Here is a 17,369-nt window from a genome sequence, read left to right as displayed (position 1 = left end):
CTTGAAAGCGGCAATGTGAATGTCCTTTTACAGGAGAGTTAGGACGCTATACGCCTGCCTAGGAGAGCACGACGGCGAATTATCCTTTGAGCCAAATCAGATCATTACAAATGGTAAGAATTCTAAAAAAAGGCAAACTCAGCTTCATATAAATATTCTTTAATGCAGTAAAATCATCGCAAGAGCCAGGATGGCTAGAAGGCACTTTAAATGGCAAGACGGGCTTGATACCGGAAAACTACGTTGAAGTGCTACCTTGACAGAGCGGATCTCTGTCCAAATTGTCCACGTCCCTACGACATGGCATCTGCAGGGCGCTTCACTTGAACAGCGCCTCCACTTGCGAGGATGAATCGTCAACTAGTCACTCTAGATTAATGATGCACAGACCGAGTTTGGATGGGTCTTTAGTGAGACAGACCAGCGTTGAGCGGAAAAGTTCCACTTAAACTTTGTTTATTTGTTGAACGATGCATTTCTTCGGAAAATTGACATTTCGCCAAGTTGATTTCGGAAGAAATGCATTTAAACAGGTGCAGTAATGAATTATTCCTAACGTTTTTTTGTATTTTTGAAGGTAGAATCCGGACTGCATAGAGGTGCCGTTAAAGTTCATAGATCTTCTCATAGTCCCCTTATTTTCTGCATTGTGTGTAGGTGTATAAAATTTACCAGTTCAGTTAAGTTAGCAAAACGTCGCCTTTCCTGGAACTCATTGGGGAGAAACTGGGCTCATCCAGAAGAAACCCCTACAATCTTGCCAAATTTTGAGACGATAATTGACAAAATTTTATCTCTTCTATTTTGTAATATATTTGTAAAAGAAAAAAGTTTAAATCGTGAAGTTTCACAGCATTTTGCTGCCTACCAGTTTGCGTATCAGTTATGTCCATGCAACTCTTTAACTACTCATTTTTAAAATACAATCTTGGAAGCCGTGTTTTCTTGCACGTTTTTTCATTATATGCGATGAGTCAAAAATGATTTTCTACCTTACTGGAATGAAATTACATTTCCATCTTTTACGAAATATATCGGAAGCCACTCAAAATTTGGCAATATTGCACAATATTACTCCTCTCGCGTGATCATCCTATAGCACATCACAAGAATTATGCATTTCCTTCTTCGTGCGTGTAAATAATCATATGGTTCACTCTCAGTATCAATCACAATACGATTGTATAGATGCGAAATCAATCCATTCATCGTGGGAGGTAAAAACCACCAATAGCAGTTTGAAACAAACAAAATTTAAATTTGATTAGGTACTTTGAATTTTACAGTAAAATCACGTGACATCTTTGTCATTAGGGTACTCTTAAAACTAGTTAAAACACTGAATCTTTTCCATATTTTCATATTTTTCTTTATCTCATTCGTTAAGGAACAGAATGACAGGCACGTTAGTATCATGACCACGCGGCTGGTCTGTTGGAATTTTACAGAAAAATATTAACGTCCAGTAGATTCCTGCAAATTCCATTTTTTTTTCCGATAGAGCAACTACAAATACAACATTTTTGTCCTTTAATATTACTTTAAGTCTCGTTTTGCTTTAAAAATTAAAATTTAAATGCAAAAAAAAATGTCAAATTATTAATAAACTCATGCTTAGTTAAAGTTGATATCAAAAATGAAAATAAAAAGGACTCTATTGATATTTCGGACATAGGAGGGAGGATTTACAGGTCAATAATTAACTTATCACCATATAATTAATGATTATTTATTCTATGCGAATGGTACTTAAATTACATTTGGGAATCATTTCCGGGCTAGTTTGTCATCAAATCTGCCACTTGAAAACCTGCCTGATTGCTTTACCAGTAGAGTTTGTATTTTTTCAGGAAGGAAAATGTGTGATAACGTCATTACCATTTTTAGAAAAACACAACGTTCCACTTTTACAAATTTCCATTGCGGTAGTTTAATTGAATCTAATGATATCATAATTATTGTAGTCTTGGAACGTGAAAAAGAGTAAATTATCTCAATGCTGCACTATCGTTCCGATATTGACAGCTGATAACCGAATGGCCGCTAAATGTAAACAGTTTTAAATTGGTAAGAGGAAGGACGTGAGCTGCCATTGAAATGTACCTAAAGAGTGGCACATTGATCAACACGAATTACGAATAGTTATACAACTATTCACCCCGCTGAAGGTGGCTACTATCCTTTCAAGAAATACACCAATTTTTTTTATTCTCTGAGCATTTTTATGCATTGAACCTTATGGCTGAAAAGGAGGATCCACGGTCCTCAAGAAAAATCCAATTTTGTAAATTAATTCGATTTCCGTTTCATCTTTTGACGGCAAGAAGCAAAGAGAGTATTTCTCGATTAAATCATCTACATCTTGAGACTGTATCACCTTTTAGCAGCTTTAACTTGAAATTGAACTAATTATCACCGAGAAACCTTAGGAATATGTACTTACTGCAGCATTATTGGCCCTGACAAAGAAATAATATTCGTACGTCCAAACGATTCATAGGACCACAAAAAGCAAGCTAATACATAACTTTAGACTGTCCATTTACATGCATAAGTTAGTCAGTACCAAAACCCATGCACGTCATAATACTGAAATTCGGCGGCATTGCCGGATGCACGATTAATTTAATATTTCTTATTCAATATAGAATTTACGAAAATTAATAAAAATGATAAACTTTTTTCTGCGATGGCACTCAGTGGCAACAATGGACCGTTATTGGTCCTTTCTCGTTGCTCTATTAAGGAAGATACACTCTCCTTTATTTGGACATATCAAAAAATACTAATAATAAGCCTGGTGTGTTTTCGCACTAGGCTTTGCTTTTAAAAGGAGAGTTTACGGTAAAGAAATCACTAGTAAAACGAGAATTCTGATTTAAAAAACGACGAAAAATTTGATATTATTTAAGTAAAGGCGACCGTCAGGTCAAAATAAAATGGCGGAATGGCGAAGCCGCAATGTGAAAAGGGACGAAAATTTGGCGACACCGCAGTCTGTTGCCAACATATTGCTGTTAACGTTTCCATTATTTACGTTCATGTTAAGTTCAATTATTTTACTTAAACGTTAGCGGGCAGATTGCCTCTAGGTCCAAGTACTACATGTAATTAGTACCTGATACCCAGAGACGAGTTCCTCATTGAAATTTTGTACCATTTTGAACGTGAGGGTTGGCAATGAAATTTTTGACGTGCATTTGTTTTCGTACTTGACGGCTTATACACTGATTTAGTATATTGTGAGTAAGGCAAGTTGCAACACCAACAATTAAAATTTATTCTGTGTATTCTATTTAAAAAAACCTTCTTTCCAAGGATTTGTAATTATTATTCTAGTGTAAATAGTGTTACATAAATAGCGCAACATACAGACTGGATAGCGTGTAAAGTGGCTTCGCTTCGCGTGAGTATTTTAATCGGTATAAAGTACCTTTAGTTGCGGTAGGGGCTTTCATATGTGGCGCAAATGTAGTTTTATTGTCGGTTTTCTGTGATAAGAGCACGTTTTGGTTGTTGCCTCATAGTTTCGTTGTATCAGTCCGGAAGAAGCACTAAACTATTCTTATGAAACTATATCAATTACTAGATCCTACATGGTTTTAGCAATATCACTTTACTGGTAAGGGACCATTTTCGTAAGTATTTTCTTTGATAAATAATAGTAACTGGAGCAATAAACAATTTTGTCCTCATTCGGCGACGAAAAATCAGGGATAATTTGATTTTCCGTGTAGAATTCTATTTATTTATTTATTTGTTTGGCTTCAGGACAGTTCAAAATATATTTTTGGAGCAGTTTTTTTCTTGTGATATACGTGTTTACCATTAATATATTATTCTATTTAAACCCGAAGCATTTATGTATTATAAACTCTAGCATAACAAAATATAATAGAAATAAAGCGTCCATGGGGCGATACCGGTAAGTTTGTTATATCGTAGATTCGATTATCGTTTCCAACAATAAGTGTCGCTGTAACTTTCGTCTTAAATTATTATTCGAGTACTTTATTCGTGTATTTCAAATTACAAATTATTCTCCTATGGACGTGAAGAGATCAAAAACGTAAGAGCGATTCTTGTCCGGTTGCAGCAGCGTATTTTTACAATGTAACTTGTATGGGTTCTATATGTCTCCTTAAATACCACTAAACCCTTTGTTTTAATAAGCAAATTATCGATAATTGTATTAAGTGAAAAAAATATATACTTAGATGTTTTATTGTTTGTTGCAGTATTGTTTTCCAGGCAATTGTAATTTATATTGTTGTATTATTATTTCGAATTAATAAAACAGTGTTTAGTAAAGTCGTCTGATTTCCATGTAAAGGTATAAACTAATAAAAATTAAGCCTTATCTAAAATTCGGTCTATATACAACAAAATAATACAGCGGTTCTTATTTACAATAATTGACGAGACTCATTTGATCAGCTTGAAGAGGGCACAGGAAAAAATCATTCCCAGCAACTGGAAAAGTCATCAAGTAAAAACCGTCCTACAAGACATTTTGGGGCGTTCCTCACCAAAATGCATGCAACAATAATCCCAACTGTGCCAATGATGGTGGCATGCCTCCTCACATACTCCTTGGTGACATTTAGGCACCCGTTCATGTGGATGGTAAACTCGTTCTTGACCTCAATTTGCCTGCAATTGATCAGCTTTCCGTTTGAGTTCCTCTTGCAGCACGAATCAGGAATCCTATCTCTCCAGTCCTTGTTGGCATTTAAATTTTAACAATAACCATTTTTAAAGCTTCGCAGGCAATGACTCACTAAATAATCGTAAACACCACAGCAACTCAATCTTATTTGCGTCTCATCCCACGCCTCAGTTATAGACCGGTACACTCCGTAGTCGCTCATGGATCTCTCCATTCCGAGACGAATTGTCTTCTCTACTTTGGCACGGAAGACGTATCCGATTATGCCACCAATGAGCATTGTGACAAATATCAGGAAAAGCGTTGTGAAGTACTGAGATAAGATGCATTGAAAAAACATTATACACGGTGTTTCCTGAATACGGTCCGTACTTCAGAATACAATTTCTTGTGGTACCTAAAGAAAAAAAGTTCCTATAAACATGTGGCCGGCAACGCTTAGATTCCGAGATACAGGGTGTTGAAAATTAAAAAACGTATACAATTATTTGAAATAAACTTGGAAGGGTCAGTGGCAAGTTCTTAATATTTTGCAGTTATGCATTAGTAAAGAGCTGAATTTTTAGTGTAAAATCAATTTTTGTCTGCCACCAATGGCGTAGTGAGGCGTGAGTCGGACGGCGTTTTCGTCATGCAGTGTAGAACGCCAATGGTTTTTTTACATTTTTATTATTTTCACATTGTCCTGACATTAAAAATAAAGTCTTATGAGTTTTTGGCCTAGTATTAACCTATTCTTTGAAAAACAGCTGGCAACTAAAAACAGTTATAGAAATAATCAGTTTCGATACAAAGTCGAAACAAATATTGAAAATGGCCATCTTCCGATAAAACCCCAATCCCCATCGTTTCATCATACGCATTGGCTTCATACTAAAAACGCTGCTATTAATCAGCAAATTTATTTTCTTTTAAATAATATACTACATTGTTTACTTATCAACACCCTGTATCTTGGAATATAAGCGTTTTCGGCTACATGTTTATAGCAACTTTTTCTCTTTAACTGCCGTAAGAAACCGTGTCCTCGATTTACGGATCGTACTTAAGAAATATCCTGTATAAAAGCTGCTTTAACTTACTATCACCAGCATGCAGCGCACTTCTTTGACTGACCCCAGACATCCTAAGCAGGATATGAAGACCACTGCGATGCCAGTTATTACAAGGACGTAGGCAGATCCTGTGTATAAGTTGGTGCCCAGCAGCTCATTGGCGAAGGATTTGTCAACCAAGACCCAAATACCCAGGCCTGTAGCTATACAGCCCCCAATCTAGAATGCCACGTAAGAATACAGATTTCCCTTCATTACACAGGTTTAAAAAATGTTCTCAAACCTCCATTCACTATCGCAATTCATTTCGCTGGAAATGTTCGTAGTAATTCAGGTTTAGGTTGTTAATCTTTAGGTAGATAGGACAACGGTTTAGATTGATTTCCATAAAATATTCGTCTTCCGCTAAACGAATATTCTGGAGTTTAGAAACTCGTCTCAGTACAAGTTATTTCAATTTTTATACAGAGTGTTAGTTAAGTACGGGGCTAAATTTCAAGGGGTGATTGAGTCATTCTAAGACGAAAAGCTTATATAAACATAGGTCCGGTAATGCTTCGTTTGCAAGGTACAGAGTGTCAAACTTTTCTTTAAAAAAAATCGTTTTTTACATAAAAATAATAATTCTTTAACCAATTTTGATGGAATTTTGCAGCGTTATTTACGGTTGTTATTCTTATTTATGCACCACTGACTTTTTTAACTTATATTCCGTTCGCTCTGAACACTGTCGTGGCCACCTAGGTCACCGGATTTAAATCCGTTGGATTTTTTCCTTTGAGGGCATGTAAAGTCCTTCGTTCCGTTCAAATTTTAATATAAAACTCCGGTGAACACTGAAGAAGAATTAGTTCGACGGATATGAAATTCATGTAATCAGATAAGATATACGCCAAGAATATTTCCATGTGTTCAACAACCGACAGTAAGACAAGTTAAAGCGTTCATTAAAGTTGCAGAAGCACGTTTCGAGCAGCTATTTTAAGTTTTGTGTAACTTGTTAAATGTCTTTTTACCAAAAAGTTTCGAACCGTTTACTTACGTGTAGTTGTAAGAAAATCAAACAAGAAAAACTTGTTTGATTTTTCTTCAATTTCCAGCGTTAGACCTGTGCGCAACACTAGCAAAAAGAGTCAAACAATTTCTAACTTAAAAGATTCTTTTGTACTACAGTAAAAACTGTCACCAACTTTCACCGTTGTATTAGTATGCGTCTTTTTGTCATTTTGGAGTTTTTTTAACGATATTTTTTTCAGTTTGACCCTGTATCTCGAAACCAAAGCATTATTGGACCTACCGGTTTTTATAAACTTTTCATCTTAGAATCGCTCAAAGAATCATCCCGTGGAGTTTGACCACTTGCATAAATAACACCCTGTATAGTTCATTTCCAATGCAAAATGTCACGTAACTAATGATCCGATTTTAAACTGTCTTAGAGATTTCAGGTTTTATGTGTTCGTGTTTAACGAAATCGTTGCACATCTGCCGAAAAAAAGTTAAGTCGCCGTGCATTATCTCTTATTTTTCAAATCAAAACAGTAATAGTGACAAAGTAGCCCTGTTTTTATTCACAATAATATTGACCAACAACGAATAAGTCGACATGGTTCTTGTGTGTGTGTTCAATATACCCCTTTGTTACGCCTATGTGCAGCGCCCTTTTTTAGATTTTTTTCGCTGATAACGAATGGATTTTGGTACCACTCGCACTCAGACCGGCTCGTTTGTTCAAGGACATTTATATTTATCACTGCAATATTTTCACTGAAGCAGTGAAATTCCTCCTCATTAAGGAACAAATTGACCACGAAACACTTGCAAAAACGGAATATCCGGGCACCTAATAGAAATCGCTTAAGGCAGCTGTTTATTTCTCCAACACAGCACAAATTATGGCCAGAAGGCCTTCATTGTTGAATAAACGTTCAAGCTGTTATAGAGATTAATTTCCATTTCTTTCACTTTCTGATGTCCTAAGGCGGAAAGTAGAAATTTACTATTATGTCATGGTGATTAGTGGACTATTATAGATATTAATTCGCGAATAATTGATAGAAATTCGTATGCTTGCAGACAGTACCGACCTTACGGGGGGGGCGATGTTGGGGTGTGGACTATCGTTGTCGGCAATTTGTCGTGGGAGCAGGGGGGAAGTGATTAAAAATTTCGCCCAGAGCGCCGGACTTGCTAAGACAAACACGTCCAGTACCTGCAGCCGAATCCCCTTCGATGAAATTACCCGAATAACCCCAATTTAAGTAGAAAAGCCTATTAAAAAATTACTAAGTAGTTATTTGGTCCTGCAGCCCAAAATGGACAATAATGACTCAGCAAACCCTCATAACTGATAAAACTTTAATCGCTTAACTAGGGCCATAATTTAATTTCCGCTTGTTGAGAACTTACCCACACATGCGACCACTTCTTTTACTTAAATCGCTCATAAACATATCAAGAGTAGAATCTGCGCACTAAAAATGATATTGTCCCGTTCAACCGAATACAGGGCCTTCACCGCAACCCTGGCTCCCCATCAATCTCGGAAAATAAGGACTTTTCGGAAAATTCCCAAAATGCGTCGAAACAGTTTTTGAGGGGGGCGACTATTTGTATAAAATTCAACCTCCAAACTTCACTTCTGTTTGTGCCACTGCGGCCCCTCCGAAAAGTGTGAATGGCACGATGGATCATGTGACACCTCAAATTGAAGGTCTTTTAAAGCTACTTTCAATGATGTAATGCGAATCAAAATCTATCGATTCATTTTAGACGTGTGTAACTGGAGATCGCGTCCAAAATGCATTACAAACTGAATTAAATAGTACGTAAACGATGAAAAATCTTGTTTTTTGATAAGAAATTGATCCGTTTTCAGTTTTGTGCTCACAAACAGCTCAAACAGTAAAAAAAAACCTTTAATTTGAAGTGTCACATGACCTCTTGTGCCGTTTAAAATTTTTGAAAGGGTTGTTGTGACACACTCAAGGGTGAATTTTAGGGGTTGAATTTTACAGATGAGTTCGTTTCCCTTAGAAATCTAGATTAGAATTCTAGATCATGATGGGGGGGAGAGGGGGGGGGGGGCAAGTTTTAGTTGGAAGACCTTGTGCAAATAATCATTGCTGTTTAATTCTAATTAGTTCGTACATATGGCAATTGCACGTGATCTTGCATATAAATTATAAAAATTCAATCGATATTTACAAATAAAATTGGTTAAGGTCGCACCTTTATTTTCGGTAAGGAAAATCACATGTCGATTAAAGCAATAAATAACTCTAATTTATCGTTTGAGTGTGCGTCAGTAGACACTGTTAAATAATAAATAAAGGAAATCAAGGTCTGAGATAGGAAGGGTCAAAATTAAAAATTATTAAAGCCATATTCAGGTTAAAGAGCCAGAATTCAAGAGATGGCGGGTGGTGCTTGACACCTCAGCACCCTCTAGGAGAATACCCCCTTCCGACACACTTACCTACAAATACACAGTGGATCCTAAAAACTTTCCTAGGGACACCAAATTGGTTCCCAAGCAGGATCATTATTTCTCTTCGAAATGTTTCTGCGAATACCCAGAAACAGGTATAACAAAACGATACCTACCTACCTACCATGCATGCCCAGTATAACTAGACCCAGTGTTACAAACCTGACGAATTTAACCCTCCACAGCGCGTTTAAAATAATCAATAATCCATTGGAGCATGTACTTACAAATATGATGAAGTTCACCACAAAGAGGGAATACTTCATGAAGTTCCCACAACCGTCCATGCTTGATGCGCCCATATCCACGGTCTACGCGTACAAAAAATGTTGACACTAATGGATAATAATCACTAAATGCTGATTAAAGTAAATAAAACACTGAATAGCTTTAACTTAAGCAAATCGTAGTTTTAACATCACTTTCACCTCCAGGTGCAAACCATGGTGGTGTCGCAGTATGACTAACCATGAACGAGCGTTCTTCGCATCGCATAGACGGGATATACTACAGTGGGGAGCAAAAAGTGATTTATCAAGAGGCATTGTTGGTTATTGCCCTTGACACCTTTAGTCCATTCATAAATATCATCACGTCTTTTTTTTAGTATTTGTGGCAATTTGTTTGATTCCAAATTTGAGGAAAATTAACGTATTTTTGCATCGGTGAATATTGCTTCTTTTTTGGTGTTATGTAGGGTGTTTGTAAAAGTTAATAAAGGATGTGAAAATAGAGCCAAAAATAATAAAAAAACGTCCTATAAACATTGATTCGACAGAGTACCATTACTGAGATGTGGCCCTCCAAAAGAGTCCCATTAATTATTAACATTTTCACATAATAACCATCTATCTCGGTGAGAGTTTCAGGTAATGGTGACAATTTCATTGTAGTAATTGTGACTTATATGCTTTTTATGCTTTTTTTAATTCAAAATTATAATCTGAAATTTAATATGCAAATTTATTTCCTTTACTCTTTCCTTTTGGTATCCGAATTTGCCACTTTGCAGGTATGTTCGTAGCTCTCTTTCACCTCGCAGACCGTTTCCATTGCAGGAGGGGACAATTACTGCATTGAAACTGTCACCAAAAAAGATGGTTCCTATATGAAAATGTTAAAAAAATGTTGCCGTTCTGAGTCATATATTATTTTATAAATAATTATTTCTGGCTAAACTGTCTCGAATTCGAAAAAAAGGAGACAAATTTTTTCTTCAAAAAACCCTAATTCGTTAAAAAATAATATTATTTTCTTGATAATTCAAATGCATAAAAAATATTCGAAAATTTTCTGTTGACGGTAGTTAGAAAACCATACTTACGTATCATCGATTTTGATGAAACTTATGATAGTTAAAGACCCTTATGGTTTGATTGTTATCTACAATTTTCCTTCCATTGTCTTAATCAGAAAGAAAATGATTCTAAAAATATCCAAATGATAGAACCCCTTTGGAGAGCCATATCTCAGGCACGGTGCTCCATCAGACAAATGTTTATAGGATTTTCTTTACTATTTTTGGCTCTACTTTCACATATTTAGGTTTGGCACTCACTTTTCCAAACACCCTGTACTCGATCCACTAAAACTGCATTTTTATTAGACACAATATCGCTCTTAACTTGCGAAATACCCAGAAACCGAGAGATTCCAAACTCTCGTTTTCAAAACTGGTAAGCAGAACTAGTTTATTATTAATAGCGGCAAAGGTGACCCACTAAAGAAGATTTCGCCTCCACAAGTAACCTGTTCTGCTTGGCTTAATACCGTATGATACATGATGTAAAGCGCTCGCAAAAATACTCGAAACATTTTCGGTCAATTTTTCATCATATTTTCCAGCTCGCATTTCCGACATACCAAGTGTTACATAAAATATGTTTAGAATTTTTCCTGGGATACGAAAATTAGAAAATATACAGGACGTTTCGTTTAGAGAAATTCAAGTTAAGTCGACAAATGTCAAAATTTGACAATTATAGCAATTCTAAATTTGTGAAAAATTTATGAAGAGCTCATAGAGAAGAGCTTTGCCGTGTACTGATATAATTAAAAACAAAAAAGTTATCGCTAACTGAAATGTTATCAAAATAAAACGATCACACCGTACATTTTTTAAACAATATCATACAAACTACGTCATTGATTTGTCAGTGGTATTGGGAAAAATAGACTCAGAATATTATTTTTTCGTAAAAATTCTGCAATGGATTTCTCAAATATGAGCTCGCAAAAGGGTCTGCGAAACGCGCCGTTTTGGCTAATTTTTTGAGCGATTTATCGGGCAAAGAGTGGATTTTTCTACCATATTTGAGCCGTTTTTTTCGCTCGACAAAGACTCTTCTGCGGATACTTGTAAATCTGCTGGGGCGCTCGTTCGACTGCACCATTTCATCGCTTACCAAAAAACTAAACAGAAATCGGGCGTAGTTTCAAACAATTTCGCTAACTCTTTGCCGAATCACTACAACCATTAAGTAATCGGCCCCAAAAGTTTTTCACATCAGCAATTTTCGGATTAATTCCGATATTAAACGTGCCCGTTAACAGGTGATACATGCAGAAGGTCAAGGCAATGCCCATTGTTTGCCTCAGATAAATGCATCTCTTCTCGGATTACTGGTCGGTAGTAGTGCCAAACGGTGACCCTGTTTAAGTTATTAAACTGACCCCTTTGAGATTACACATTATTTTTAGCGAATTACATATATCACGCGACATAGATCTTCTATCATATGTGTGTGCGACCAACAGCAATGTAAAACGGCAGATAAAAGAAGCAGGAGCAGGCTTGCGTGGGGGGAGTAAAATGGAAGCTGGTTGCAGATAAAAATGATAAGGACAAATTTTTTTTATATATTTTTTCATCCTGCACTACTCAAAACAATTAGGAAATATCATGTTATTTATGAATATATATTTTTTTATTCAATTTTATTCGTCTATTTCCTTTAGAATAATAACAATTTTACAGGACTAAACGGAAAAGTAATGCATGCGATAGGTCTCTGTAGGTTTTAACTTGAATTCTCACAAAGAGTATAAAAGCGCATTTAAGTGCCACTTAGGTACCAGTTGAATTTTTCTGCTCAAGAACAAGTGGTGTGCAATTTTTTGATTTCATTATTCCTACAATGAATGAGCAACATGATCTGAAGGAAAGTGAGGCATGGCGAGCCATAGGGCAACTCGAAGCTGGGCGAACACAGACGCATGTTCTCCAAGCGTTTAATGCCGGCCAAAGTGTAGCTTCAAGATTGTGGAATCGATTTCCTGGAACAGGAAATGTTAGAAGACCAGGACAAGGTCCGCCATCAACAACAACACCCAAGAAAGACAGATTTCTCTAATTGCACGCGAGAAGATAGAGCAATGTCAATGCAATACTTCTAAGAAGCGAATTTTCCCGTGGTACCGGAAGGCTTCTGTCCGCTCAAACCATAAGAAATAGACTTCACAATGTCGGATTGTATGTCCAGAAACCAATGATAAGTATTTTCTGACTGTAGTAAAAAAAAAAAACAAGAAGAGCATGGACTGAGCTTCATCAAAATTGGACCCGTAATGATTGGGGTCGGGTACTCTTCAATCATGAGTGTAGGTTCACATTAGACCCTGTTAATCGACGTGTTCTGATTTGGAGTGAACACGGAACATGAAACAATGATCAGTTTATCAGAGAAAGATCTTACCTTGAAGGTGGGGGCGTCATAGTATGGGCCGGTATTAGTCTTGGCGGGTATAGAGATCTTCAAATCATTGGCAATGTTCCCTTAAACGCCATCAGGGATCTTAATGAAATTCTTCACTCCATTATAATGCTGTATGCTGGAACAACAGATAATCAATTCATATTTATGGACAACGATGCCCGTCTACATCGCGCTAACATCACGAACAACTGTTCGGATGAAATGAATATTGAGAGAATGGTATGGCCTGGCAATTCTCCAGATGGAAATCCAATGGAGTGTGCATTGAGATACTTTAGGAAGGCGCGTTGCAAGCAGAAATTTACCACCTCGAACTATTCCAGATCTTCGAAATGCCCTAATTGAAAAATGGACTGGAACTCCCCAAGACGTCTTTGATAACTTGATTGAATCAGTGCCATCACGATGCTAAGTCTTTTTAGCAGAGAGGGGGACATACTCATTATTGAAAATTTATTTTTGTAGCGAATGAATAAATTACGAATTCAAATTACGTAGAATAAACGTCGCCTTTTAATTTGAAAATTTGCACAATTTTAAACAGGACTGTCACAACTGGTCAAATCAAGTTTGAATAACAAAAAGGGCTTTATTTTATCAATAGAAAAATTCAAACAACAAATATAATTTGTTTTAATGCGTTTTATGTGTGTAATTCACGCACAAAAGACTTTTAAGACAATATTTTGAAATATCCCGTAACTGTTTTGACCAGTGTAGTTAACCTGAACTAACCGGAACGGCAACTCACATCCATGAACTAACGTAATTCACAAATCAAAATAATTGCCTGGTGGAAAGTTCCTAGGTTTCAACTAAATTAATTAACGGAAACGATCATTATGGATAATAAATAAATTTATCAACATAACAATTAATCTTCGGTGCGGAAGTATATGGCACGAACAGCTCTTGCGATGCCCTTTACCCTTATTCATAGCATATATACGTACATGGATTAAAAGCGATTTTCGCCTATTTTTCTATTACACTCGATTATGGTGTTTCTACGGGGCGTTCCAAAAAGGTTGTGACACCGAAAGACTTCAATATCTGATTTTTTTTTATTATTATTTTTATTACATTTTATTATATAAAATGTAATAAAAGTTTTAAATTACCATCCCCCGACCGATTACATAAATTTGTTTGTTGGATCATTGAATCGCGCACCCGTTTTGTGCGAATCTTGACGAAGGAAAAGCCGACTTCCAGCACTCTTTTGAACAATTTCTCTTGGGGGCTTGCAGGAGTTTCACACAACAACGACGTGTAACCCCCGAGGAAAAAATCCAACAGACTTGAATCGGGAGTGAACCGGCCACCTGACAGATTCGCATCTTCCGATTCATCGCCCATAAAAATGTTTGTTCAGGTGATCCTGCACAGTACGTGCAAAATGTGCAGGTGCATCGCCAGATTAGAACCACACTCGACATCGAAGGAATGCTATAAAAAACTTGTTTGAGGAGACAAAAAACTGTCCAAGTTGTTTATTTTTATTTTTTTCGCTTAAGATGAGTATTGAAATCTTTTGAACGAAAATAACTCCGAAGCGAAAAGAACTAAATTTTTTAATATGCAAAAATTGTTAGCCGCAATGTGCTCTATCATTTCCTTCAGTTTCGCATAAAATTTTAGAAACACGCTGTGTTTATAGACAAAACAAGAAGCATCAAAACCTGCCAATGGTAGAACCATCGCGGGAATCCTCTTGGATATTTAGAGATGCATCCACCTGCGGACCCATCGGCCGATTTTGAATTATTATATTAGCGCTACAAACAATAGTTGATATATCGATCAATCTTGGACATGTTTCCGACTGGGACTTATTTACAGAGATAACCTTTTTAACCCTATAAAATCAACATCCTTCGCCATCAATACTTTCAGTTGTTGACCAAACCAGATCGGGTGCACACATCGCAAGTACCATAAACATCTTCGTTCGGTAAACATGTGGACCCCTTATCTGACAATACAAGAAGTGAATAATTTGGAAAGTGACCGATTTATCAAAATCTTCGGGAATGTTGTTGAACACTGTTTGACGGCTGCAATTGGGATCTTGAAGAACCGGCCCTTCAATAACATCGACGACGTGGTTCGAGCGATTTATAGTTATTTAGATGGCTTGGAAACTCAAAGTAATTTCCTTCTGCGCGTTTATTCCTTCAATCGTTCACTTAAAAATTATTTTAGAAAAGGAACAAATCCTGCAACTCTACCCGGACAGCGTAAGCCAATTGGCAGGATTCAGCAATTCCTTCTTGGAATTCAACACGCACCAGAAAATCATCGACTGCAAATCAACGAGCTTGCGATTCGAGGACAAAAAAAGACTAAAGCAGTTGTGCAAAGATTATAAAGAAAAACACGGATTTCCTTTCATTATCTGCTCCAAAGAGGACAATATCGATCATCTCTGCTTAGAAATTGAAGCCCGGCTTAACAACAATAAAAACGAAGAGATTGAGACTGGTTTAAGAGAAGTTAAAAAGATTTGCAAGCTAAGGATTTATGAAATTATCAAGTAAAATTGCTGCAGAATTCATTCAACATGAAATAGGATTCTGACCTCTTTTCAGCTCCTATACGTGATAAATTTACTAAATAGTTATTACATTTAGAGTCATAGCTTTACAAGTTTTGCCAAAAGTTAGTTAATAAATTGTTGCAGCAAAAGTGCTTGCAATACACCAAACATTGTATAAAATTAATACCGTAGTATTTAGTTCCTTACAAAGAGTTGAGACTGTTTTAATATATGTAAATGATAAAAAAAACAGGTTTTCAACTAACAAACAAATGTATATTATTATTATATTAATAATACTTACATTTTTAAAACGTTTTATGTACAAAGAAATCAATATTGTATAATATTTGCTAATAGAAGTATAAAATTTAATTAATTTTATATTGTCTACTTTTCCTTCGTTAACAAGAGATTAGGATAAAAACGTAGGCCTTCTATTGCATCATCGCGGCAAGCTTTCCCGAATTTTTCTGTTATTAAAAGCCGCTCTTTGGCTAACGTGATTGATATTCCCAGTTTTCGTGATAATTCCTCGGAAGAAAGGGAGCCGTAATCATCAATCTGGAGCAAAAGTTGCTTAAATCTAATTCTTCTTTGAGCTATTTTCTTACCATTGAAGCTGTCGCTTCAGCTATATTTTCCCCATTCAAGCTGCTCAACTGCAGCACCATAACACCAGAACTAAATTCAAATAATTTAAGAGGCATTCCCAGGTCCTCCATTAATTTACACGCGTTCAGCACATCTTCTGGAGATAAAAGCTCCAACCCTTCACACAGAGAATCGTTTTACATTAGAAAAATTAAACATGCATTTTCACACCCCTTACCCCTGGCTCTATTTATTCGGCAATAAACATCTGTTAAGCCCATCATCCCCCCCATTTCTTCAATGTGACTTAACAAAAAATCAGAAATTTCTCTGGCTAATCCTTTATAATACTGACTATTTGACTTATAAGAATCTCGAGTTACTGGGTCATCAATGCCCAAACTAAGAAGATATGACTTAAACTGGATAGTTTCATCTTCTGTAATCTCACCCTGTCTTTCCTAGAATTACATTGTAAAAAACATCTAAATGTGTCTTTTACACAAAATCGCACCTTGATTTTAGTAGAAATTGCTTTAGACAGCTTAACCATATCTTTAGCCATACTAATTAACTTGTTCAAATCTTGAAATGCCACAATCATACTTTCATCAGTTGCTTTTTGTTTTGCTTGCAAACTTCTCTCAATTCCCACAATGCCTGTTCTGAGCATGATTTGAGGCAAAACTGTGTCTGAAGGTGCAGTTGATATCTGGGGAGGTATGTGAGTCTCCCAATACCTCATTTGCAGACATTTGTTTAGGGTTCCCAACACATCGGTACTATACCCTTCCCGAAACGACAATTTGACGTAATTATACATACTGTAAGATACAGGTTTGTCTGCGTGAGGATCTTCATGTTCAGCTAAATGTAACAAGACTTTGCGAGAGCGAGTAAAGCTGAAGGTACCTGGAGACTCTTCTTCTATATAGACTATAAGCTCGTGAACTAATCCTAGGCACGTCTGACCTTTGGCGATAGCACCGGGGCGACCCCATAGCAATCTATGGGTGGTAATGATCAACTCACCCCCTTCGAATTGAGTTTTTACGTCCCCGTCGTAGAGACGAACGTTGTTTTCGCACGTTAGGGTGTTTTCACTGTTCATTAGCACTGGAGTAACATATTTAAATCTGTTCATTTTCAGTTATTAATGGTTTATTAAGGAAAATATAATTAATTCGATGTTAAAAGATATTTATTATTATAGGCATAACCTCAATATTTCTACTTGTCAAAAGGAGGTGAAAAAGGGTAAGTTCAGCTATTGAACTCTGCGAATGCACACAGTACGAAAATTAAG

The 17,369-nt window shown here is 36.4% G+C and overlaps 4 protein-coding genes across 7 annotated transcripts in view; 2 read left to right on the top strand and 2 right to left on the bottom strand.

Annotated features, from left to right (window-relative positions):
• Positions 1–4,311, top strand: part of Graf (GTPase regulator associated with FAK) — a 29,206-nt gene extending 24,895 nt beyond the window's left edge. For all 4 annotated transcript variants that reach the window (XM_066294078.1, XM_066294080.1, XM_066294079.1 and 1 more), the window contains 2 exons: positions 34–113; positions 169–4,311. In XM_066294078.1, the coding sequence (XP_066150175.1) occupies positions 34–113; positions 169–260 (172 nt within the window). In that variant the 3' untranslated portion in view covers positions 261–4,311. The remainder of the gene's footprint in view (positions 1–33; positions 114–168) is intronic.
• Positions 4,209–9,900, bottom strand: Tsp74F (Tetraspanin 74F). Its single transcript, XM_066294104.1, has 5 exons — positions 9,442–9,900; positions 5,752–5,943; positions 4,782–4,982; positions 4,530–4,721; positions 4,209–4,473 (listed from the first exon to the last, which is right to left on the bottom strand). The coding sequence occupies exons 1-5, from the start codon at positions 9,514–9,516 to the stop codon at positions 4,426–4,428; spliced, it is 708 nt and encodes a 235-aa protein (XP_066150201.1). The 5' UTR covers positions 9,517–9,900; the 3' UTR covers positions 4,209–4,425.
• Positions 9,901–14,826: 4,926 nt separating this feature from the next.
• LOC136345612 (2-oxo-4-hydroxy-4-carboxy-5-ureidoimidazoline decarboxylase-like) lies at positions 14,827–15,844 on the top strand. Its single transcript, XM_066294106.1, has 2 exons — positions 14,827–15,080; positions 15,136–15,844. Exons 1-2 carry the CDS (start codon positions 14,891–14,893, stop codon positions 15,468–15,470), a joined length of 525 nt encoding a protein of 174 aa, XP_066150203.1. The 5' UTR covers positions 14,827–14,890; the 3' UTR covers positions 15,471–15,844.
• Positions 15,724–17,308, bottom strand: Vps36 (vacuolar protein sorting 36). The gene is made up of 4 exons (XM_066294102.1): positions 16,578–17,308; positions 16,302–16,524; positions 16,084–16,241; positions 15,724–16,033 (listed from the first exon to the last, which is right to left on the bottom strand). The coding sequence occupies exons 1-4, from the start codon at positions 17,205–17,207 to the stop codon at positions 15,860–15,862; spliced, it is 1,185 nt and encodes a 394-aa protein (XP_066150199.1). The 5' UTR covers positions 17,208–17,308; the 3' UTR covers positions 15,724–15,859.
• Positions 17,309–17,369: the final 61 nt, after the last annotated feature.

Source organism: Euwallacea fornicatus, chromosome 20 (genome assembly GCF_040115645.1).
Source record: "Euwallacea fornicatus isolate EFF26 chromosome 20, ASM4011564v1, whole genome shotgun sequence".
NCBI classification, from domain to species: Eukaryota; Metazoa; Arthropoda; class Insecta; order Coleoptera; family Curculionidae; genus Euwallacea; species Euwallacea fornicatus.
Note: the sequence above shows the minus strand (reverse complement) of the source record. Positions and strands in the feature narration are given on the sequence as shown.